Below are 24,842 nucleotides of genomic sequence, written 5' to 3'. Positions count from 1 at the left end.
TAAGCCACTAACAGCTACTGGAGACTGCAAAAAAAAAAAAAATCCATTACAAGAAATACCCAATTGATAACTGTGCTTGGCAGGTGAGGGCCTCCTACAGATAACATCTTAGCAGGAGATCTTTTCCACACAGTGAAGGAATTGGGTCTTTAGTTTTGTGGTACCTACCCTTTGAAATTCCCTGCCTTCTCTGTTGTCATTTTGGTGCCTACTCAAGACATACCTCTTTCAACAAGCCTTTTAAGTTGAGATTTTTCCAAGTCCTCATCTGTATTGCAATTGTTTCTAAGATGTTTTCATTGTTTGTTGTTTGCCACGCCAGGCTTCTTTGGAATTGTGGGATACAAATTTAATAAAACAGAAATAAAAATAAAACAAAACTATGACTAAAATATTTGCCTGCTAAAGGCTTCAGGTTTCAGCTTTTCATTTTCTTGGACTACAAGAGCATCTCTAAACCTCTTAGGTTGGAGAACATAGTTTGTTTCTTGTTGCACCCATTCTGTCAGACAGTTTTAGCACAATTCAAAGTGTTGGTGCTAACCGAGGTATACTTTCATCTCTCCAGCCCCATCGTTCAGCCCAGACACTGAGGTCCAGCTCCGAGGACCTTCTGGCAGTTCCTTCACTGCGAGAAGTGAAGTTACAGGGATCCAGGCAGAGGGCCTTCTTGGTGGTTGTGCCCGCCCTGTGGAACACCTTCCCATCAGATGTCAAGGAAATAAACAACTACCTGACTTTCAGAAGAGATCTGAAGGCAGCCCTGTTTAGGGAAGTTTTTAATGTTTGATATTTTATCGTGTTGTTAATATTCTGTTGGAAGCCACCCACAGTGGCTGGGAAAACCCAGCCAGATGGGTGGAATATAAATAATATTTTGTTGTTGTTGTTGTTGTTATCCAGTCCCTGTGGGAAAACCAGTATTATTCCACCATCTCCCCATATCTGTGTGTCAGAAATGGCATTTAATTTTCAAAGACTTCCCAAGCAGCATAGGGGAGGATAGGGCTTTGCCACGGGCAGGGTGGGAGGGAAACACTCCTCTCTTATAACTAATACATACATCAAGACACCTATAACTAAGATAATGGAGATGGTTCTCAGGACATGTTAATGGAAATGGACCGACGACATACCAGTTCTGTGCTTGTCACCAATTGTTTATTGGAACTGGCAACTTTCACACTTTATAGTAACAGAACGACAGAAAAATAATGTTCACTATATACAGCCTTTGCACAGGCTACTTAACTATACACAAGGCATAGTGATCATGACAATCTAGCCTTTATAGTCATCTGTGCACGAAAACACACCATCAGACATCATGTGAACATTACAGTGAAATGACATCACAAGTCCAGTGAAAATTCAGCATAATACAAAACATATCAATCTACTGCAAATGACATCCTTTAAAACAATAAGCATTTATTCAGTAGTCATTTAGCCAGAGTCTGAAGCAGACATGTGTTGTGTAGTTATAAGTCTTTTAAGTGAAGCAACTTCTGCAGACAGATTTGCTATGCCCTGCTTCAAATACAAGTTCTCTGTCTCAGACACTTTGTAGGAATTGTCTTTAATGTCAGCTGCTCCCGTTTTGCAGCCACTCTGATTTTTTTCAGTTAATTCCTTTTGATGGTGCCAGTGTTCTGGTTTCAGAGACCAGTCTTGAATATTAGTCACTTGGACAGAGAAAGGAGTGTGAGAAGTATGTACCAAATTTTGCACATTGTGCTTTTCGAGTTCAAAATGCCTTTTAGATGACATATCAATTGGTGACGTTAGTTTCTGGGTAGCATCATAGTCATTATCCAATGATTCCACTTTGATCTGCATGGCCTTAGCCTTAATTCTAAGCTTATGAGGCAGTGCAGAAGAGCTCACCTCTGGGACTTTAACTGTGGCATGATTGCTTTTAAGTTCAACAGGAGAGTGGATTGGGCCTTTAGGTACCTGCTGCTCATCTTCTCCATCTGATGACTTCCCAACAACACCGTCATCAGCCTCTGAAGTTCTTGGAGAATTACTAGAGGATCTGTTAACTTGCAACAGTGGAGGGGAATGTGAGTACCCACTAAAGTTGCTCCCCATGAAATTTGGGTACATGGATGTTGTATAGGAGCCTCTTTCATCTCGCGAATCCCTTGCATAGTTTTCCAGTTCCATTGGCTCCTGCTTTATGAGCTGGAACTTATTTTCAGGATTTTTGCAATTATTTTGTATAGGGCTCACTTGAGCATGATCTACTGATGACACTTCAGACACATCGGATAAAGAGCTTTGTGGCGAGTGTTTAATGACAGATATACAACTGCTGCCCACCATTGGTGGTTCATGCTCATCAATGAAAGAGTTAATACTTGATTTGGCATTCTGATACTCCTGAAAATAAACAGCTGTTGAATTGCTGAGCTTCTGAACCTCTTGGGCATATGCTGAAGAGCTAATTAAACCAAACTTTAGCTTCAGTGAAAGTAACTCAGCTTTTAAAGTGGCATTTTCTTCTCCCAGTGCAATTAGTTTGTTCTCCAATACAAGGTCGTTTAGCCGCCGCTTTTCACGAGACCTTTTGGCAGCTTCATTATTTTTCCGCCGTTTTTCCCAATACATGGCATCTTTCTTTTCATCAGGAATGAATTCCCGCTTTCTCCGGCATGCTGAAGACTTGTTTTTTGCAATGCCTCCTTCACTGAGTAGCATTTCATCGCCAGTAGCTAGGTCATCAGATACATCTCCTAATGTAGAACTAAGTGCCATAATTTTGTCCACATTGCTACTTGTATCAGCGGGTGCCTGTTCTGTTTTAATGGACTGCATTTTTCTCAGCTGCATCAGAAGCAATTTTTAGTAGGTGTGCAAATAGTAACAGGATAAATTAATCTTCTAGGACTTCTTGAACCGTAACAACTGGATAAATACAGTAATTTTAAATCCATAAGCATTCTCCCATTTGTTCCATCATCTCAAGCATCATGTCGTCTTGGTAAAAATTGCTTCTGGGTAGGTTCAGCCTACAATCTTCGGAAAACACCTGTGGCATACAAAAGAATAATAATAATGATTAGTTTCTTGATTTTACAGTCTTTAAAATGTATGTGTGAATATTATTCAAAGTATCTTTTAGTTATTCATTCAGGAAAGAAAGCTCAAGTCATAAATCACTGAATGGCTTTACCATATTGGGCATATCTTAATAAACAGATAAACAGGTATATAGTACTTGCATACCTTAAAAGAATTAAGATAATGTTAATGGGAAAGTATATAAGCTCTAACCACATTCACTTCTAGTGATTTATTACTATTAATTAATTATACATTTAATATCTTGCATTTCTTCCTCTCCTTCCTTGGGGGTTTTTAAGCAGAGGTTGGATTGCCATCTGCCATGGATGCTGTAGTTGGGATTCCTGCATTGCAGGGGGTTGGACTAGATGACTCTTGGGTCCCTTCTAACTCTTAAGATTCTATGATTCCATCTTGGTATACTTTCCCAGGCTATCTCCCACCCAAGTATTGATCAGACCTAGACCAACTTAGCTTCAGCAAGTAGATTTTTTACTGCTGTGTAAAACACCTCATGCCATACCACAAACTGGAATGTGTAACTATGACTCACTTGAATTTAATCTGTATTGTTTACTCTTTCTCATTTTCCATCCAAAAGAATAGCGACATACGGATTACTGATATATAGGTCAGTATAGCCTAACTATATTTTCCTTGCCTGACTTTCATATCACCTTTGGGCCAGAGGAGTGGTGGGATGGGACAGATTTTCACTCAGAAGCAGCTATAATTAACTCATAGAAGCCAGCTCTTTGTGCAAACTATGGGCCTAACAACATGTAACATCAATGACATGGTTAGCTATCATATTGTGGGTTGCTTAAAAATTAAAAACTCACAAGGTGTGGAGCAGCAATTGTTATCTGCAGCACCACAGTGCACGGGAAGGCGAGGGGAGGAAAGAATAGCTAAGACCACAGTAGCACCTCCAACCACCGAGCATATAAGTAATAGGCGAGACGTAAGGAAGACAGCGTACTGATAATCACCATGAATTCCAGAAAATCCTTTCTGTTTTGCAGATTTTAGTTAGTCACTTTCCCTACTATGCTCCTGATTCTGAAATTACTTCACTTTTCACTGGAAAACTTTAAATGGATTGCTGGTGACTGATTCTGCCTCGTATGGGTCTGTAACATCAATACACATCAAAGTTCCTAACAAGTGAGCAAGTGTGCATAGCTGGGCGAGCAGGAGTCAGTTTGCTTGTCATCATTTCCATGAATACAGTCATCGTGGTCCCCTGCCAAGAGTCAGAAAGAAGGCTTTGCTTTTTATAAGTTTCAGCTGTTAATTCTGCAGTCTGCATAACAAAGGGTATGATCTTCTCCTGTGCGGGTGTTGTACCTGAATGTGGAAGGCATGGGCATAGCCAAGGAGGGCTGGGGGGCAGCTGCCCCCCCAAATAACCAGTCAAAATAAATGCAAATCTGAGGTTCTGCCCTCCCTAACAAAAGCCTGCCCCCCAACAAAATTTGTGGCTACGTCCCATGGTGGAAGGTACAACAGAGTTCAGATTTCTCCACCTTCACCATAAGCATACACAGCCATTTGCTGTGTGGTAAGAGCTGTGGGCATATGTTTTGCAGATTCATTCTCTGGTGGGGCTGGAGAAAACTCCTGTCTAATCTCTGGAGAGGCACTGCCAGTCAGAGTAGAGTCTACTCAGCTATATGCATTAATGCTCTGACTTGGTATAAAAGCAGTTTCCAGTGTTTCTAGAAAACCTTTGTGTGCCTCCAATATCCCTGTTGAGCCAGTTTCCTTCATTCAGTCAACTCCACATTACTTGGCAAAGTCCTTTTAATATGTAATGCTATCCCATTTCTGTATGGAATTGCATTCTACTCTGATGTTTTCCATTGAACAATGAACTAATATTGGGTTTGATCCCACAGTCTCTCTCCTAGAGCGGAAGATGAGCTCTTTTCATTTGTAGAGGGAATCAAAATCTAGCAGAGGCTCTCTGCTGGAAGAAGGAGAGAGAGTTGATTCCCTCCCTGGGACCCAAGGAAAAGCTCCCAGGGTGATCTAGAGAATCCCACAATCCTCCAGGGCAGTTTTACAGGGGTCTGCATTGGGATGGATCAACAGAAATACCTCCCTGCTCCCTTTCTCCAGCATGAGTGGAACTCCAGTGATCACACTCGTTACAAAGGTATTAAATACAAAGGATGGAGGAAGGAAGAAGGAAAAAGGCTAAAAACTGCACAAGTAAGACTTCTGTCCTAGGTATTTTACACAAGTTCAGGGAATTTAAAATATTAAATAAGTCAGTATGCTAGATGGAGTACTATTTTCTGTTCCTTTTTATTTGTCCAAATTTATGTTCCGCTCTCCTAAATAAATGCTATTTTTGTTAGTTCTTTCTTTTGTGGTCAGTGTACAAGAGCTGCTTTGAAACTTTGGTTGCTTTGAAAGATTGTACTGGTGACAGAGGAAAGTTAAATATCAGTTTGGAAAGCCATGTACATTTTTTAAAAGTATGCAGAGAACTATATCAAGTTTGATGCCCGCATGAAACCTAATTTACCAGGTCTCATTCACAAGCTAAAAGTATGCTTCATATTAATTTATCAAATTAATTCATATCAGAATGGCTGGTGTCAGTTATGCAGAGCAGGCTCTAGTGCACCTTTTTTACCAGATGGCGGTGGTGGTGATAAACCATTGATTTTATTTTATTTTTAAGCCTGCTTCCTTGATCTGAAAACACTGCAGTAGCAATTTACAGCTACAGTAACTTAAGAGATCTTTCTAAAGATAGACATTATAAATTATTTACATAGTACTTTTATAGCTAAGACATGCAACATCAGCAAAAAAATTCCTAGGAAGACATCTCCCAATTTGTCCACCAACATCATTTTAAAAAGGAAAAACATTAAATCTTGTTGGTATTGCAAGGATGTTATAATGGCAGTGCAACTGCTAAGTCAGAGCAAATGTTTCAAAATGAATTGTCAAAGTCTGAAGTGGCTTGAAGTCCTTTTTTAATGCATCCCTATATAAACTATGTAATAATTATTCTCATTTTCAAATTAAATTTGAGGTAGGTTCTGCAATATATCAAAGACCACTCATGAGTTTGTGGTCAACCTTAGATTTGAAGCCTAGGTTCTCAAATCCACATCCAAAACACTATTAAAGGGGACCAGCCTTTTCTGGTATTGTAACCACATAATACTTCTATATTTGGTAACTTTAAAAGCTCCTATTTCAATGTTTCTATTCTCAGTTTCACCAGATGGAGCAACATTCGAGGCATAAATAATCTCATCTGCAATTCATACCAAAGGAAAATGAATGCAATGTATTAACTCAGGTTGGCTCACTCAATAAATGACAAGACTGTTAAGTAATTAGTGAAATAATATTCGTCTAACAACAACGTTTGACATTGTGTCCAAATGACAAAAGTTATTCTAATGCAGGTTTTTCCATACCTAAAAATCTACTCAAAATGGGAATAAATATATAAGCTATTAGTCAAGGAAAACAGTCTAAGGATGCAACAGAATATGAAGCAGGCCAAAGTAGTCTCTCCCCCTCCCACAGGGTGTTTTTGCCATTGGTGCACTACAGCTCTGCACTAAACCACTGAGCCTCTTGGTCTAAACCACTGGGTCTCTTAGGCTTGCCGATTGGAAGGTCACCGCCGGTGTTCGAATCCTCGTGACAGAGTGAACTCCCGTTGCTCTGTCCCAGCTCCTGCCAACCTAGCAGTTCAAAAATAAATAGGTACCGCTGTGGCGGAAGGTAAACGGCATTTCCATGCACTCTGGCTTATGTCACGGTGTCTCGTTGTGCCAGAAGTGGTTTACGTCCTGCTGGCCACATGACCCAGAAAGCTGTCTGTGGACAAACGCCGGCTACCTCTGCCTGAAAGTGAGATGGGCGCCGCAACCCCATAGTCACCTTTGATTGCACTTGACTGTCCAGGGGTCCTTTACCTTTTTACCTTTACAGCTGTACCAAATGCATTGACATGCCAATCCCTCTAATTGAAGGCCCTTCCACAGTACATATTACAGGATCCAACAGCTTGGCACTACCTTAGGACTCTGGCATGCAACTGTTTGCAAGGAACAGGAGCAACTCTGCTCATAGAGGTATGGGAATGGCAGGCTCTTGGGTTACTTAAAGTGAAATGTTACTTCAAGTGAAATTCTCCCCAGCGCCAGCCTCCAAACCAGGTCGAGGAACAGCGGGATGGCGGCGCTGCGCCTCCCCGCTGTCCCCTGAGCTTGTGGGGCTGACCGATGTCTGCCTGAAGCGCGGGGCGCTCTGCTTCAGCGCACCCTGCGCTCCGTGCAGCAGGCTGCTATCCGCAGTGTAGGGAGCCCTGCGGGAACTCCCGCAGGGCTCCCCACGCTGTAGATGTCTGCCCGGCGCGAGGGACGCTCTGCTTCAGGGCGCCCCACGCGCTGGGCAGCAGGCTGCTATCCGCAGCCTAGGGAGCCCTGCAGGAACTCCTGCGGGCTCCCCAGGCTTGCTGATAGCTTCCTGAAGCCTGGAGAGCGAGAGGGGTCGGTGCACACCGACCCCTCTCACTCTCCAAGCTTCAGCGAAAGCCTGTATTCGCCCCATAAGACGTACACAAATTTCCCCTTCATTTTTGGAGGGGAAAAAGTGTGTCCTATAGGGCGAAAAATACGGTACTCTAACTGCCATGGCATCCAGCATAATGTCCCCTTGAAGCCCCAAGGATGTGGGGGTCCAGCTAGCATGTCCGTTGAGGTTATTAGACTGAAGCAATGTGTGGAATATCTAGTAATTATAAGGGGAACTCAAGCATTATCATTATGGTGATACAGAAACCAATGGTCCACACTGTTTTGTAGATTTAGGCTGTACACTGCATTCTTTATTTCAAAGAGAGGGGTTTTCTTTTGTTCCCCTGGACCTTCACCCAAAAATAATTGACAGAAGGGTGAGGTGCGATTTCCTTCTTCAATGAGAAAAGTATTCTTGAGGCTAACACGGTTTAAATTTCTGATAACAAAACTAATATTTACACTAGCCACAGAGCTTAAGTGGTTTTGTTTCTCACACAATGCCTTTTAAAAGGGTCCCTATTCTATATGACATGCTAATGGTAAATCCACCAAACACAGGCAAAGCTGCAATAGCCTTATCGATAGCTCCCTTGAACAGTTTGTTAAGCCAGCATTTATCCAAATGGAAAAGACAAAGCCTTATTTGTTAGTCACGCTATGTGTGTGAGTCAAAATTTCATCTGACAATAGGATCAAAATGCATTTAATAAAAACAAGCTAATTTTACTTTGGCTATTTCTTATAATTTCTCTGGAAAGTATTAGTATGTACGGTCATGACTCCTACTGTATTTCAAATTCAGCCCTTTCCCCCTATGATTAATCTTGCAACTATTTTATCACTCCCTCCCTCAAAAAAAAAGGCGGGTGGGGGGAGTCTAAAACCAACTTTGAATGCTGCCTTACATTAGTCACTCTTGAAATTTCAGGTGCTTTTATAAACACTTTGAAAGTTGTTTTGTAGCATGTTGTGTGCCAATGAAACAATCAATACACAGCACTGTCTGCTTCATTATACAATTGTAACCACAGATTTATACTACTAATGCCTACTTTTTTAATATGGCAATGGCCTGATTGTGACTCGATAAGTATTTGAGTAGGGGCCTGGTTCGATCTCAGGAGGGGGATGCCAAAGAGCTGTAAAAGGATTGGCCTTTGGGAACCAACTGCAGTGGTACCTCGCAAGACGAATGCCTCGCAAGACGAAAAACGCGCAAGACGAAAGAGTTTTCCGTTTTTTGAGTTGTTCCACAAGACGAATTTCCCTATGGGCTTGCTTCGCAAGACGAAATGTCTTGCGAGTTCTTGCGAGCTTGTTTCCTTTTTCTTAAAGCCGCTAATAGCCGCGAAGCCGCTAATAGCTGTGCTTCGCAAGACGAAAAAACCGCAAGACGAAGAGACTCGCGGAACGGATTAATTTCGTCTTGCGAGGCACCACTGTATGCTCTCTTTTGCAACAATATAGTTGCAGCTTATCAACATCCCAGCTTTGAATATGTCGACACCTCTCTTGTCCTCCCTGCTTCCACCACAAGCACAATTAGACTGTAATCCTATACTCACTTATCTTAAAATAAGCTTCATTGAACCCAGTGGGGCTTACCTCTGAGTATAGGATTGCTGTTATGTATTATTTTCACTTGAATCAGTTGTGGGAAGGATCAGATTATTATTATTATATAACACTTGGAGTAAAAGAAAATAGAAGTGACTTCCCAAGACCAACGCTGATAAATACCCAAGCAGTAAGAAAGTTTCTAATGGATTCTATTGACGGAGCTGACCTTGCAGCCTTTACTAATTCCTGCACAACACACAAAATTTTCACTTCTAAGGAGCAAAACACAGAGATCTGGTTCTAAGCATGTGAACAGTTTCAATTAACATCAAAGGAGCTAACAAAGTTGTTTTAGTTGGCTATTCTTCAGTTCCAAGCTCCACACTTTATAGGACAGAAGTCACACCATTTTAGAGACTCTTTATATTACAGTTGGTAGAGCATGGAGACTCTTAATCTCAGGGTTCTAGGTTTGAGCGCCACACCGGGCAAAAAGATTCCTGTATGGCAGGAGGTTGGACTTGGTGAACCTCGTGGTCCCTTCCAACTCTTCGATTCTATTCTATCCCTTTAAACTGAGCTGATGACTTAGCTGCACTACTTTTGGGAAACATTTTTTATTGCTCTTCAGCCTTCTAACATCAGGTGTTAACATTTTCTCAAGAATAAGTGCCTTGTAAAGTGCTGTTTATATTTCAAGTCAGAGTTACAACCATTATCATGACAGTACCTCAGGACCCATTTTAAATCAACAAAATTAAATTTCCATTGTTCCTGTGTTCAAGACAATTACAGTCGTCCCTTGGAAGTCAAACAGCTTAGTTCCCGAACGTTTTGGCTCCCGAACATTGCAAACCCGGAAGTCACTGTTCCGGTTTGCAAACTATAATTGGAACCTGAATGTCCGATGGGGCTGCCGCGGCTTCCAATTGGCTGCAGGAGCTTCCTGCAGCTAATCAGAAGCCGTGCTTTGGTTTTCGAAAGTTTTGAAGTCGAAAGGATTCCATTTGGCTTCCAAGGTACGACTGTATTATCTCAGCTGGCTGAACTGAGAGTGTTATCACCTATTTTGACTATTCACACTGAACACAAATTCAGGTTTGCAGAACATCTCAGCCTCAGTTGCCCATCTGTTAAATAGAACTAAAGTTGCCATTACAGGGCTATTAGGATGATGGACTCAATAAGACGGCTTAATAAGTAGACCTATAAGCTTTTTCATTCTTACCGAGTCCATCATTCTAATAACCCTGTGATGAGCTATTCTTAAAAAAAAAAAAAAAAAGGCTATTAAGGCAGCCCTGTTCAGGGAAGTTTTTAATGTGTGACATTTTAGTGTATTTTTGGTCTCTGTGGAAGCCGCCCAGAGTGGCTGGGGAAACCCAGCCAGATGAGCGGGGTACAAATAATAAATTATTATATTATTATTATTACTATGCAAGTGATAACATTATCATTAATATGATTTCTACATTTTTCAGAAAAAGGAGAAACACCGCCATTCCTGTTTTTCAGATAAACTGGGAGAAAAAGCTGAGTACACTGCTTTAGAAGTGAGATTGCAAGCCGAGCAAAGAAATGTGGGTAAGAGAATTATCATGCCTAATATGGAAGTGGGGACAAAAGCTGGAACAGAGATACAACCAGCTATTAACAAGATAAACTCTATGTAACCAAAAGACTACTTGCTAGGGAAGCCTGGTGCAACAGGTCTGTAACTTTAAGTTAAATTCTACAGAATTTAGACTTTGAAGTGGCCACATTGGAAATGCAATGTTTTATGTTACAATGCAGAGTTTCATTTTGTTATTGGAAGGCATACAAATGCAGCCATCATTTTATGATTGAGGGCTAAGCCACACTTCCATTTGCCCGTGCTTTCTAGGCAGATTGATGTTTGTATAAATTCAGCAGTAAACAGCGGGTTTTCCCAGAGAAAGAGGCAGGAGAAAACCACTTGGAGCCATCCCTAGTAAGCATAGGACAAATGGAAGTTTGGATGAGCCCGAGTCCCTGATTTTATAAGGTCCTTCGCTGCTGAGGTTACACCACTCACACGTCAAAAGGTGTCAGGAGTGTTCAGAGGTTATAGGGTCAGCATATAATTAAATTGTAGGTCAGTAACACACATATGCAAGAGTTTACTTCTCCATACAAGCTATGAAAATAAAATAAAGAGGAAAACCTTAGAAGAAAATGTCATCTACTTAATATGTGTTAGAAAATCACATTCACAAAGGAATTCTTAAGCATATGAGCTACATGCAGTGCTGCAATATTTCTGTTTCTCCCAGAGGAAAAACTGGAAAGTGATGTAATTGTCACCATGAATGAGTAGTACAGTTATTGTTTGTTCTGATAATTACAAATTAATTAATAACAAATATACTTTCCAAAGATAAATCACACAAATCATCACTATTTTCAGAGCAGGATTGTCTTAAAAGGCAGTTTTCACATCACTTACATTATATTGTTTCAAAGAATGCAATGGAACAACTGTTGCGTAATTCTCTCTCTCTCTCTCTGTCTCTCTCTCTCTCACACACACACACACACACACAGAGAGAGAGAGAGAGAGAGAGTATTGAATTTTTCTCATTTTATTTTCCTATGGTTATTTGGCATTTTTTCACTCATAAAATAGTTTGGGCTCCTTCTAATGAAAGTTCCTCTTTGTTGTTTTTCTCCTCGAAAGCAGGTGAAAGGATAATGGAATTTTAGAGCTGATCCTCAAATAAAGTTTCTATTCTATTTAAAACAAATGGCTCACTTCTGGCTTAGCTTTGTATATTTCCATCTGCTCAAAAGGCTATCCTTAGCACAATGCCTCAGCTACTGATTTCATAGTTCCAGTTGATTTCTATGGTGTTTGTGTGGAAGCAGCACCTGGTGGATTAATTAGTGTACTCTCAAATGACCACATTGAGGTCACCGATGCCACTGATTTAATACAAATTTAATAAATAATAAAAGAACGATAATACTTGCAAATCTAAGGACCTGTCTTTTTGCTTTAACCTATTTACATCCCTTCTAAATAGCACTACTGTGTACCATATGTTTAATTTAAGTAGGCCAAGAAACTCTATTGACTTCAACAGGTCATACAAAACTACATCAAGAATTGCAGCTCCCAGAATTTCATTTGGGTAACTTAAAATGCAAATATATGCTGGGCAATTCCACAGCTTTCCAGTTAATCCATTGGGCTAATCCATAGAAAGTTAAAATGGTGGTTCAGATTGATTCATTGTTGACTGCAGGTGAAATCTACCTGATAAGGAGTTAAGACAGCAGCAATCAGACTTACTGATCACAAATTCTACTGTCCAAAGGCCAGTTCTATAGCCTGTTGTGAGATGGGACCACTTGATTGTCATGTAACTAAAAATCTCACATAACACCGCTCTTTACAAATTCACAGACTCATTTTGTGCTAATAGTCACTCATTTCCATCAATGGATATAACTGGCACTGTACAGTGGTACCTCGGGTTACATACCCTTCAGGTTACATGCACTTCAGGTTACAGACTCCGCTAACCAAGAAATATTACTTCGGGTTAAGAACTTTGCTTCAGGATGAGAACAGAAATCGTGCTCTGGCAGCACGGCGGCAGCAGGAGGCCCCATTAGCTAAAATGGTGCTTCAGGTTAAGAACAGTTTCAGGTTAAGAATGGACCTCTGGAACGAATGAAGTACTTAACCCGAGGTACCACTGTATTTCATAATATAATCCTCTCCCAAGTCAGGGGTTGTCAAAAGGACCATTTCCCAGAGCAAAGGTCTCTTACATAATATGCTAAACATTAATTCAGTGCTAATTTGGGCAAAGAACAATGAAAGTACAGTTTGGGCAGTCCAACTTCTCATGCCAAGTGGGCCACAAGAGTACTTTGACACCGAACCCATGGGCCGCGCACTGCCTTGTGCAGGGGGTCGGGGAGCGAAACAGGGTCCTAGAGCCCTGCCACCTCCTTCCCAAAGCTGAGGAAACACTAGCTTGGCTTTGGGAAGAAGACAGGAGGCCCCAAAGTCCAACACCTTCCTTACCTAGGTTTGGGAAGGCAGAATAAGGGCTGCAAGGGGGGGGGGTGGCGCCATAGGCTGCCCTGGTTATTTATTTATTTATCATTCATTCATTGAACTTATATACTGCCCTATACCTGGAGGTCTCAGGGCAGTTCACAGAAAAGAGCACAATATATAAAATCAAAATAAAAACAGTAACCCAGTAACACCCACCCTAAAAAAAGAGCTGCATTTTAAAAGGGTATAGGATGTTGATCAGGACAACCAAAGGCCTGGTTAAAAAGGAAGATTTTTACCTGGCACCTAAAGGTATGTAATGAAGGCACCAGGCGAACTTCCCTGGGGAGAACATTCCACAGACAGGGAGCCACTGCAGAGAAGGCCCCGTTCTCGTGTTGCCACCCTCCAGGCCTCTCGAGGAGGAAGCACATGAAGGAGGAACTCAGAAGACTATTATTGCAAATTTTCTAAATAAAAATAAAATGTAATTTCTATTGCTTTTTACTTAGAATCATAGAATCATAGAGTTGGATGGGACCCTAAGGATCTTCCAGTCCAAACCCATTAGAAAGCAGGAATATGCAGCTATCCTATACAGTGGTACCTCAGGTTACATACGCTTCAGGTTACAGACTCCGCTAACCCAGAAATAGTACCTTGGGTTAAGAACTTTGCTTCAGGATGGGAACAGAAATCGTGCTCCGGCGGCAGCAGGAGGCCCCATTAGCTAAAGTGGTGCTTCAGGTTAAGAACTGTTTCAGGTTAAGAACGGACCTCCGGAACGAATTAAGTACTTAACCCGAGGTACCACTGTATGAGTATCAAACCTGCAACCTTGGTGTTATCCACACCATAGCTTTCGGCTACCAGTGCTGATTAAAGTAGCAAGTTTTTCACTTGATAAATTTGTGACGTTCAAACTAAAAGTATTAATGGTTTAAAATCATTTGAAGCTTCACCCGAAGACCCAAAGGGTTTCTCTCACACAAAAGGCTGTGCACCTGATAGCAAGGTCATCAAGAAGATTCTGTAAGCTGATGAGTCAGATCTGTTGCTTAATGTTTTTTTATGCAACAGCCCTCAACAAAACATTTCATTGTTCAGGTTATTGCATCACTGTGATGTTATAATAACCGTAGATTAGGAAAAAAATAATTGCAACAAGGCAGCCATCTGGGGAAAAAGAATGTCATTACATAAATGAAGTTTGCACAACCTTTAGCAAAGGGAGCCCAGTTTAAAATAAGCGAAAGATAAAAGCGCAGCAATGATTGATTTCCTGCAGAGATTACGCATGCATGGCTAACACTGTTTTCCTTCACAGGGGAAGATAAACTGCAAGAATCCTGAGTAAGCTCACATTGTTTATGGGAGCCTGTGAGATTTTTAACAGCTCCAACCGTTGCCTTAAAACACACACACACACACGTAACCAAGATCTTAAAACATACTAATTCTAGAAAACTGGACAGTATGAAGACTAGTTAGCAATCCCTGAAATAATAGATGGAAATTAAAAATAGAAAGAAACCTGTTAATACATTGGTGTAATACATGCTGGCACGCTGTGGATATTAATATATCATTAATTTAGACCCTCTTTTCCTTCACTTTCCCTGACATTCCATGTATTTTGGGGTTGGGGGCCTACAAGAATGCATAAAATTGCACATGGTGGGGAAGAAACATCAGTCTCAAGCTCCAGAATGGTTCTGAAGCCAAAGAACCTGCCCACGTCACCCTGGGCAACTTTGGACCCAAGTTACTTTGAATTTAGAGGCAAGCTGAATGTCTCTGAAGCATAGCCTTGTGCTTGGTCCAAAGCAAATGCACAACCTTAGTAACTGGTAGCATAAAGGATCCGTATCATTCCTGAGAGCCAGCATAGGCCAACTGATTTCAGGCCCATATTTTCCTCCCATCTGAATCATGCTTCGAGGATAGCCTTGGGCAAATCATTATTTCTCAGCCTCAGTTTCAGACACGATCAAAATTTGATGTTTGTGGCAATAAAATGAGGTGAAACCTTACATAACGAGAACTCTGCATGATTTGAATAAATTTCCTCGCAATACTATTTAAATCTTGGAGCCAAAGTCTATAAACCCTATTCAGGATTACATACACACAGGCAAAGTGCTGGCCAGTTGTTGTTTTAGTACATACGGAAAGGGCACCAATTAAAGTTCTGGTTAATATTGATCAATAAACCTGTGTGTGCTGCTGGGCTCAGAATAAAGATTTCCAGGGATGCCTAGAGCATCTCGTATGCCTGAAGAAAGTTCCTTAGTTAATCTGTAGCTAATCTCTGAGGCTTCTGTATAAAAAGTCAAGGGTGTATTTAACAAACAATCCTGAAGCTTGTTTGTGATCCATTTTGTCCTGAATAAATAATTACAGGAGGAAAATTAAAGTTAAAATGTAACTGAAATTGTTTCAATAACATTGACACAATTACAGCTACAGTGAATGAGAATACTCAGCAAATCCTCAAAACGTATGTGGTGCACACCACATATTATTAAATCAAGTACATAAATTATGACATGGCTTGAGGAAAATTCAATAGTCAAGTAAATCAGTAGTTATCAGAATATATAGCATCGGAGCTAGTATTAAGCAAATTTAATCTGCTTTAAGACTTTATCTGTCATTTCCTTGAATTGTTTTCTTATTTGCTGTTTACCAGCCTGATATAGTATAAGGAAGTGTGGTATACAAGTGTGTTAAATAAATAAATTAGCAAGGGCACAAGTTGTTTTAATTCATTAAATTTGTTTTTTGTAATTCACTTGGGAGTTTCATTTGGGGGTAGGGAGGGACTAACAAATATAACAATCAAATAAATCCACTGAGTATTTGAATGTTCTCAGCATATGTATCACTCAAAAAAAATTAAAAACCAGTCTACTCTGATTTCATAACACTCATACCTCTATTTGAATGTTCTCAGCATATGTATCACTCAAAAAAAATTAAAAATCAGTCTACTCTGATTTCATAACACTCATACCTCGTGTTGCGTTCCGCTCTTGTTACGGACTTTCAGCTTAAGAACGCAGCAAACCCGGAAGTGTTTACTTCCGGGTTCGCCACATGCGCAAAAGCGATCTCTGTGCTTCGCGCAGAAGCGCTCGATCACGCCACGCACATGCGCAGAAGAGGTGCTCTAGTTGTGGACTTTTCGGGGTGCGAACTGCACTCTGAAATGGATTAAGTCCACAACTAGAGGTACCACTGTATTTCCAGCAACTGATGGAAACAATTAAAACCTGCAACTTGAAAACAATTGAAATCTAAGAATTTTTGACCTAAGTAAATTTTGATTTGTCCTTCTGCTGCATTCATACACTATGGCATGCTGGCAAATTTTGGGTGTATGAACAATACAATTCATGTTTACTCAGAAATAAATGCTATTGAGTTCAATGGGGTTTACCGCCTTGCAGGACATCTTCGGGAGAAGAAAAGGCTAAGAAGTAAAAACCCACACAAATCTGGAGTGGAGTTCCTAAGACAGTTGGAGAGTGTCTTGTACGCCTCCTTCCAGCAACTCCTGCAGCCAAGCTGATGTCAAATATATTGCTTTGCTTTCCTTTGGACCACAACGGTGAGGCCAAGAAGGTCTTCTCATCCAGACAGCCTAGGACCTCCATACACACTGCCCAGACTTGCATGGGAGGCAGTAGTTACAAGTTATCAGTCTCTGCAGCCACAGCATGCACTGTGATTCTCCATAGGTCTGACCTCACCTTCTGCCCTGGAGGCACATTCCATTGTTTCTCAAGACAGATGTATGCCAACAACAACAGCTAGGTGAAATGACTACAGGATTGCAGCTTGCTTATTCCACTGACCTAGCACTCTGGAGCCATTTAATCAATTATATGATGCACTAAGTATTGTGTTATTTAATCTTACCACAGCACTGCATGCGTAAATGTAAATATGTTGGGTAAGGACGTTTTAGAAGCCTATTGCCCATCATGGTTCTTTGCCTACACATGTATTATCTTTCAAGAGATGCACATGAGGCAACCCACATTTTTTCTTTAAAAAAATGCTTTGTTTACTAAGGAAGTTTGGTAATAAGGAAACACAGTTATATGGCTCTGTGTTTATGTTCATTGCGTGCTCCGAACTCACCTGAGTACACGTTTATGAATGTCTGGTCAAAGGGAATCTAGCCAGGCCTACAGTGAATTTGCCATTGGGTTATTTTGCTACCTTGTGATGAATTTCCAAGGGGGAAATCTATCAATCTTTTGTTTTAATCTATGATTCCAATATCTATAAACTAACTAAATTTTTAAAAATATATATTCTCAAAAGTTACCCTTAGCCAGCTGGGTTGTGACCATTAGGAAAAGGTATGAAATCATGGCAATGTAAGGGACTAAAATTTAAAGCTCCTGAAGAGTAGGTAATTCTGGGTGGTGAGGTGCAGCATCTTCCTCTAAGCATGCAAATAGCTTTAGAGTACAGTGGTGCCTCGGGTTATATACACTTCAGGTTACATACGCTTCAGGTTACACACTCCGCTAACCCAGAAATAGTGCTTCAGGTTAAGAACTTTGCTTCAGGATAAGAACAGAAATTGGGCTCCTGCGGCGCGGTGGCAGCGGGAGGCCCCATTAGCTAAAGTGGTGCTTCAGGTTAAGAACAGTTTCAGGTTAAGAACGGACCTCCAGAACGAATTAAGTACTTAACCCGAGTTACCACTGTACATCTATACTATGAGTAATCCTTGCTACAATGGGTACAAAAGCTGAGTGTTGGGGGGGGGGATGTTGAGGCAGGAATGAGCAATGAACAAAAGCGTTAACAGTGGCAAGGCAGGAAGTGAGTGGCATCACCAAGATCCTCCGTTATCTCACGGACCATTGTGGAAGCTTCTATAGGGATGAGATGGTTGTGTGTATCTATTCCATGGCAATGCAGAGCTGGGAGAAAAGTCGTGATGCACCTTCTCCAGACTAATGGTGACTCCAGCCAAATTGATCGTGGTACACAGGATTATTATCCTTGGCCTTGAGACTACCGTCCAAGCATGCTGTTGCTTCAATCCTTAGGTTTTCCAACTCTTTGATTAGTATGCCTGTATGTTACACGTGTTTCTCAACTTCTGAAATGTCCCACTGACAGATTACATCAAGCTCTCTATGTGCAGAAATACGGGTACCCATTTTAAAAATAACATGAAAATGTGGCCATAGTCATGCGACATAGTCATCTTTTCTCTCTCGTCGCTTTAAAAGGTTGGAAAAATTAGCCCTAAAGGTTTAGTGAAAAATACATGCTTTTAAATAGCAACACATTAACATTTGTTTCAATGTCATTATTTGGGTGCCTGACTCAGAACTACAGCCTTCAGATTGGCACCAATACAATGAAGTCAGCACTGAAGCTGCCTACTCAGTTTCAGCAAGCTTTGGATCAGCCCAGAGACATAATGGCAAAGCATTTGAAGTCAAGACTTCCTAAACTTCTTTGCAAGGTTGTCAGCACTGCCAGATTTCTGTGCAATGAGGGGGGTGGGTGTTAAACTGCCAGGAATTCTTACAACAAAAACAGGGCACATCGGACGATAGAAGGGGGAAATAACCCAAACATTTCTAATCCTTATAATGGGTGAAAATACAGACTTAAAATGATAGGTAAAGTAAATATATATATAAGTGCAATGCTGCTGGAGTTTTTCTTAACTATATACACTTGTGTGGTAATAGCTACAAAGGTTAATAACACCTGTAACACAACACCTGAGGTCATCCATCACGACTTGGCTGTATAACATTTACCACTGGAATTATTCTCTGATCATAAGATGCTCCTCATTCTAAGTCATACCATCTATACTGGCTGGAAGCGTCTCTCCAGATTATCAGACAAGCGGCTCTCCACAGATGCCCTGCCACTGTATTACAGCCCTTCATTTCTTCCTTCCACCAGTAGAGTACAGTTGTTTTGAAATCATGGAAATTCTTTGACTTGGGCAACACACATAACTAGACTAACTGCTGCCATACTTAGTCCCCAGCCCTTTAGGGCCTAACCCCCAGGATTTGCCTGGTCCTCGGCACACTAAGGCTGTGTATATGCTAAACATTAAAGTTGAAGCACATTGCTTCTCTCAAAGGATTCTGGGCACTGTAGTTCACCCCTTACCAGGTTTCAATTCCTGGCAACTCTTAACAAACTACAGTGTAGGGCTGGGCAATGTATCGATGCATCGTCCAAAATCTGTTTGGAGTCCACATTGTGGTAACAGCTTCATAATATTTGGCATGGAGATATCTTGTGAATAGCAATGTGTGTGTATGTGCGCTATGTAAAAAAATGCAATGTGAGAAAAAGCGTGAAGCCGGTCTTCGCTTCTCTGATTCCTGCCACCCCTGCTGCTCTGTGCAAAATAACAGTTGCAACACAATGTTAAAGGTAAGTAAAAATGTATCCGTTTTAGCCTCCTAAGTAGTAGCAGTTGCCCAGACATTGCCCCATTCACCACTACAAAGTTCCATCCTTTTTTGAGACATCATGATATATCGGTACATCCAATAAACAGCTGGTGATAAATCACGATGTTGAAAACTGGACATTGCTCAGCCCTACTACAGTGTCCAACATGCTTCGAGAGAAAGTGTGCGTTTTAAAGGTGAAATATGCAGACAACCTTCATGACCTGGGAGTAAGTTCTACTCAACACAAGTACCATGCATAGGGCAGGAATTACCTCTGAGTAAAAATGCACTAAAGTGTGCCGGCAAAGCTTGTTTTCCTGGCAGCAGTTAGCAATAATTACTTTATAGCTACTGTAAAAAAACAAAACCCAGCAGCACTCTTGAATATGCAGGGAAATTACCAAGCTAATAACACCATTGGCAACAGTAGTTAAATCCTATTCTTTCTGGAAATGCCACCTGCAGTATCCCCTCCTCACTTTTTTTTTTGAGGGGGGGGTAAGAATCTGCCAATGGATATGAGCCTCATCACACATCCCTATTGTTTTAACAAGTAATTATTCCACCTCCAGTAAGCACCCCTTACAGGAATTAATGCTGCCCCCATAACAATGACCTGGTTAAGAAGTCTGAATTGTGGAAAATCTCCGAGGAAAGGCTTGGGCCAAGGAAAGGGGAAGGGGGGCTGGGTTTTTTGGTGTTTTTACTTAGAAGCCACTGTGCTATAGGGGAGCTAAACAGGCATCCTTTATACACACGATGGGGTGTTTGGGACTTTTCCACAGAGTTTACATGAAAGGTAATGAGCGCGCGCGCAAACGCCCATATACGCTTTTGCGCAAGAGCAAAAAATCTGGAGAGAAAACTCGCCAGCCAATTGCGCCCAAGGAGGGGCGGCATTCCGGGCTGCCCAAGGAGGCGCAAAAGCGGACGAGGTCGCCGTCAAACACGCGCCCGCCCAACCTTCGCTCTGTTTCGGGAGGAAACGTGAGAGCTGCCAGCTCCGTTGCCAAGTCTGGAGGGGCGGAGAGAAAGCGGGGCCCGGGAGGGTGGAGAAGCCAGAGCGAGGAGCTCTTGGGCCCGCCCCCCGTCGTTGCAACAGCGAGTACACACACTACGTGACTGGAGCCGCATCCCTCCCCGGGGCCAGCTTGTTCTGCTCGCGCTCCCTGTCCGTGCAAAACGACCGCTCTCCTGCCTTATTTACTCCTCTCGCCGACTCCGCTCCAGCCCGCCTGTCTCCTCCTCTTGTGCGCCCTCTCTCCCCGGAGCTCTGCCTCGCCTTCTCTCCACCCCCACCCCCACCCCTTCGCAGAACAAAGGAATGCAAAGCGCGGCGGCAGCGCCATCCAGGCCCCTTCCAACGCGCGCTCCGGCCCCAGTCATAACAACCAACGCCTAAGGCGGCTCGGGCGGCAGGCGGGCAGGCAGCGCAAGCTCCCTCGTTGCCCGACGCCCCCGGCCTCGGAGAAGCGCCGGGCTCTCCCGAGTCCAGAAGGAGTTCTTCCCCTCTCGGCTCTGCACCTCATAGCTGTCCTCTGAGCGCAACAAACGCACCCGAATTACGCGCCGGTTACTTCTAAGGGGTCGCAGTGGGACCCTTGTTAATCTGGGCAAGAGCTCTGACTCGAATGCAGAAAGACCTCGGTCTCTCTCTCTCTCTCATTAAAAGAGCCACTAGCAGAAAATCAACAATTGTCGAACCCGATGTTGCGCTCCTCGCCACCCCCACCCCCGCGCAAACCTTGGATTTCTGAACCTTCTTATATTTTTAGAGTGATTCAGCATCAGGATTTCTCTCCCCCTCCCCCCCTTTTTTTTTTGAAAAAGCAAGACCCCACCCCCACCCCGGCGCAGACGGGTTTAATAGTTGCAAAACGACACGATTGCGAGAGTGGCATAGATTTCGATCGCACGCTGGGATTCTGGCCATCTGAAATGTGCTACTGACCTAAATCGGGCTGGGCATTGTTGTTGGGTGTGTGTTTTGCAACGTTACGCCGACCGTCACATATGTTGAAATAAAGACTCCGCACCCCGCGCGCACCCTCCCCCTCCGCCTTTCACCCCCCCCGCGCCAGCCCGACTTTGTCGTTCTTGGTTGCAAATTGCAGGGGCTACGACGAGATCACAGGCACCTCTCACTTTTTCCCGAAATGCGTAACAAGCTTGTGTATATATAAGCTTATGTATGTATGTATATATATCTCTATGGAGGAGGGTGAATCATGCACGAAAGCCAACACCTACCAAGCCACTTGATGTGTGAGCGAAATGCCTTCCTAAAAATACCAGCCTTATCAAAACGTCTCCCAAGGCGTGGAGTTGAAAACGCCAGCAAATGTCCTTGAACGTCTATTTGCACAGCTCTGGAGAAAAGACCAGAAATAGCCCACGGAGCCACAATTGCTCAAATGTGATAGGGCTAAATATAGACGTGCACAATTTTCGTTTTAAGGGACGTGGCACACATTCAACAAGCCGAGCTGCCTTTCTCCAACTTACGCAGCAACGATCTACTTTCCGACAGGGGAGGGAGATGCAAGAGGGATGACTTTGGAAATCGTGGTTTTATTTTAAAGCCGAGATTGCTCTAGTTTCTTTGTGGCGAGATTTATCAAAGCGCGTAATTAGCTGCCTAACCTGGCCGCCAGCGAATGCCGTGGTTGCATAATGCAACATTTCCAGGAACGATCAGGAAACGCGGTGCCTGAAAACCAGCTGCCAGGAGGGAGCAAAAGGCACGGGCCAATATAAACCGAATTCTCCCCCCCCACACACACACATAACATACATCTGAACAGCCCCGAATCAGGCGATTGTTACGTGTCTTCCTTTCTCTAGCAGCTTCAAAGAACGCAGCGTAAGGAATAAACAAGGAATCTCACGCGCAGCACCAGTTCATCATGGGGCTTTTATTTTTATTCTAAAAAAGCAGACCTTCCCTAAGATATCCAGAAATAGATGAGATGTGTAAATGGGGACCGTATTCCCTAACGCTGCACCAAAATTACCAAAGCATTGCACGCTCACCTCCTCTCTGAAGCGCTCGCCAATAACTCGCCGTGGACCGATTATGCAATGCGCGAGAGATGAAATAACAAGCCCCGCCAGCCCCTCGGGCGCTTCAGGTGCTCCCCAGGGGGAAACGGGCGCGTTTCAAAGAACTCTTCTTCCAAGGCGCATGCCACTATTAACAAGGCATTTTCCTAATCCTTTGCTGCCCGTCAACGATTCCTTCAGCCAACCCTCCCATCCATGCCCTCGCTTACCATCCATCTCCCCACCCCCACCCCCACCAATCCCTGCTCATACAAGAAGGAATGGTGGCAAGATCTCTGAGCTTCAGGATCTCTGAGCTTTCCTCCTGCTCCCCAGTCCCGATTTCCCTCCACCCCGGAGGAGGCATCTTATTATGTAAGAGCAGCGCCGAGCTCTGAGCCAGCCGAGCCGGGGAAGCTGCTCCGAGAGGGGCTGCAATCAAAGCGGCCGCCTTCAGGCGGCGAGTCCCGGCGCTGACGTGCCAGAGGGCGAGAAAAGTTACTGCTAGGTAGACAGGCGCATGGAGAGGGTCGAATTTCTCCGACGAACCCGTGTCTAGAGAAGGGTGAACGCACACCAGGACAGAGTGAGTCTCGTCGGGAAAGGACCGAGGGAAGGTGGGCGGGGTGGGGGGGGGGGGAGAAGGACCCCCTTCAGACGAGCAATTTCCCCGACGGAAGCTTCCTGTACCTGGGCAAGCTGCTCGGGCCGAGAGGGGCCGAGCGCGCGCCTCGCTCGCCGGAGATCCCGTCGGCATCTGCTTCCCGTCGGAGCCGGTCGCTTTGGAGAGGGGCCGAGAGGCGAGCAGGTCCTCGACTACAACCAGGCAGCGAGAGCAGGGGCCAGGCAGGCAGAGAGAGAGACCCTCGCAGCAGCAGCAGCAGCAGCAGCAGCCCGAAGACGTCCTTCCCGTCGTGCGCCAGGAGGAGAATGTGCGCTCGGGAGAGAGTGGAGAAGCCGGGCGCAGCCGAGGAACGCGCCTTCTGCCGACGACGCAGCCGACGCCGCTGGAGAGAGATCTGTGTTAGTAGGTCAATACTGTACGCTCCTCACAACGCACACTCCTCACGCCAGCTTGGGCGGTGAGTGGCGGCTGCCGGGCCCCAATCGGAGCTCTCCGCTTTCCCGGGAACGGCCAATGGATGCGCCCGGAGTGGGGGGGAAGGGACAAGGGCAGGGCCAGACTCGAAGTGAACCCCCTTCCCTGCTCCGCCCTTTCTTCCTCTCGCTCTCTCCTCGGACGCTTCCCCTCCCTCTTGTGTTTGTGTGTGCGTTACAGTGGATGTGCGCGCTGCTGGGTATTGCATAACTAGGCGAAACTGGGGGGTGGGGTGGGGGTGAGAGAGAGGAGGAGGAGGAGGAGGGAGAAAGGAGAAAGCTGCTGGCATTTACGTAATGGCCCAATGGAGAGCCGGAGAGGCCGGAGTGAAGGTGGAGACTCGGCCTCCTGCTTGTCGTTGGGCTCCCAGGCTGGCGCTGCAACGCGCTGGGCAGGGTTGTGGGTCGCATTGCAGGACGCCGGTGGGTCGGAGCCACCCACCCCGATTGCAACATAAAAGGAAAGCCCCAGCGGTTGCTGCGCTCCTTGAACGTCCGCGCGAGGGAGTCGCTGAACTCGCTGCCAACGCGCGCGCGTAGAAATATGTGATCGCCAAGTATTTCCGTCTATTTCAGAAGATCGCCAAGTGCTTCAGCCGCGAGATGTTGGGAACGGAATTGCAAAAAGCGGCGGCGGAGGGAGGGGAAAGAGATGCCCGTGTGTGTGTATGGGGGGGAGAATTATGCTTTGCGTTTCCAGAGCTCAAGGAGGAAAAAGTAAATGGGCAGGAATAGATGTTGGCTTGCAAAACAAGGCAGCTCTCAGGGCTGGTAATACACACAGTTGCCATCTAAAGGGGCATTTTCTGTAGAACTATTCTGTCCAGAGTCTAAAATTCCACCATCGTGTAAAATGGGTGGGTGTTGGATATGGGCATGTAACAAGGTATATCTCTTTGATACTGGTTCTGCTTCCCATCGTGTGAAAGAAAAATGTTAGCTCCAGAAGCAATCAACCAAAACGAGAGCAAATGGAGCTTTTGTTTTATTTTCTGATCCTTCTGTTTAACATCT

At 43.7% G+C, this 24,842-nt stretch overlaps 1 protein-coding gene and 2 long non-coding RNA genes across 8 annotated transcripts in view; 2 read left to right on the top strand and 1 right to left on the bottom strand.

Moving 5' to 3' along the window:
• Positions 1-13,263, top strand: part of LOC308458353 — a 37,979-nt gene extending 24,716 nt beyond the window's left edge. For 2 of the 3 annotated variants that reach the window (XR_013977260.1, XR_013977261.1), the window contains one exon: positions 10,673-13,263. This is a non-coding gene — a long non-coding RNA (uncharacterized lncRNA). The remainder of the gene's footprint in view (positions 1-10,672) is intronic. The other variant, XR_013977262.1, reaches the window with a different exon arrangement.
• Positions 1,140-23,727, bottom strand: NFIL3 (nuclear factor, interleukin 3 regulated). 2 transcript variants are annotated; one of them, XM_080972886.1, is made up of 2 exons: positions 23,421-23,727; positions 1,140-3,034 (listed from the first exon to the last, which is right to left on the bottom strand). In XM_080972886.1, exon 2 carries the CDS (start codon positions 2,833-2,835, stop codon positions 1,447-1,449), a length of 1,389 nt encoding a protein of 462 aa, XP_080829012.1. In that variant the 5' UTR covers positions 2,836-3,034; positions 23,421-23,727; the 3' UTR covers positions 1,140-1,446. The 2 variants fall into 2 exon arrangements, with proteins under 2 accessions (XP_080829012.1, XP_080829013.1); XM_080972887.1 differs by lacking the exon at positions 23,421-23,727 and adding an exon at positions 22,722-22,740.
• Positions 23,716-24,842, top strand: part of LOC308458381 — a 146,787-nt gene continuing 145,660 nt past the window's right edge. For 2 of the 3 annotated variants that reach the window (XR_013977317.1, XR_013977319.1), the window contains exon 1: positions 23,747-23,812. This is a non-coding gene — a long non-coding RNA (uncharacterized lncRNA). Of the gene's footprint in view, positions 23,813-24,842 lie in introns of all 3 variants that reach the window. The other variant, XR_013977318.1, reaches the window with a different exon arrangement.

The sequence above is a fragment of the Podarcis pityusensis genome, assembly GCF_964106645.2.
Source record: "Podarcis pityusensis genome assembly, chromosome: 11".
Lineage (NCBI taxonomy): Eukaryota > Metazoa > Chordata > Lepidosauria > Squamata > Lacertidae > Podarcis > Podarcis pityusensis.
Note: the sequence above shows the minus strand (reverse complement) of the source record. Positions and strands in the feature narration are given on the sequence as shown.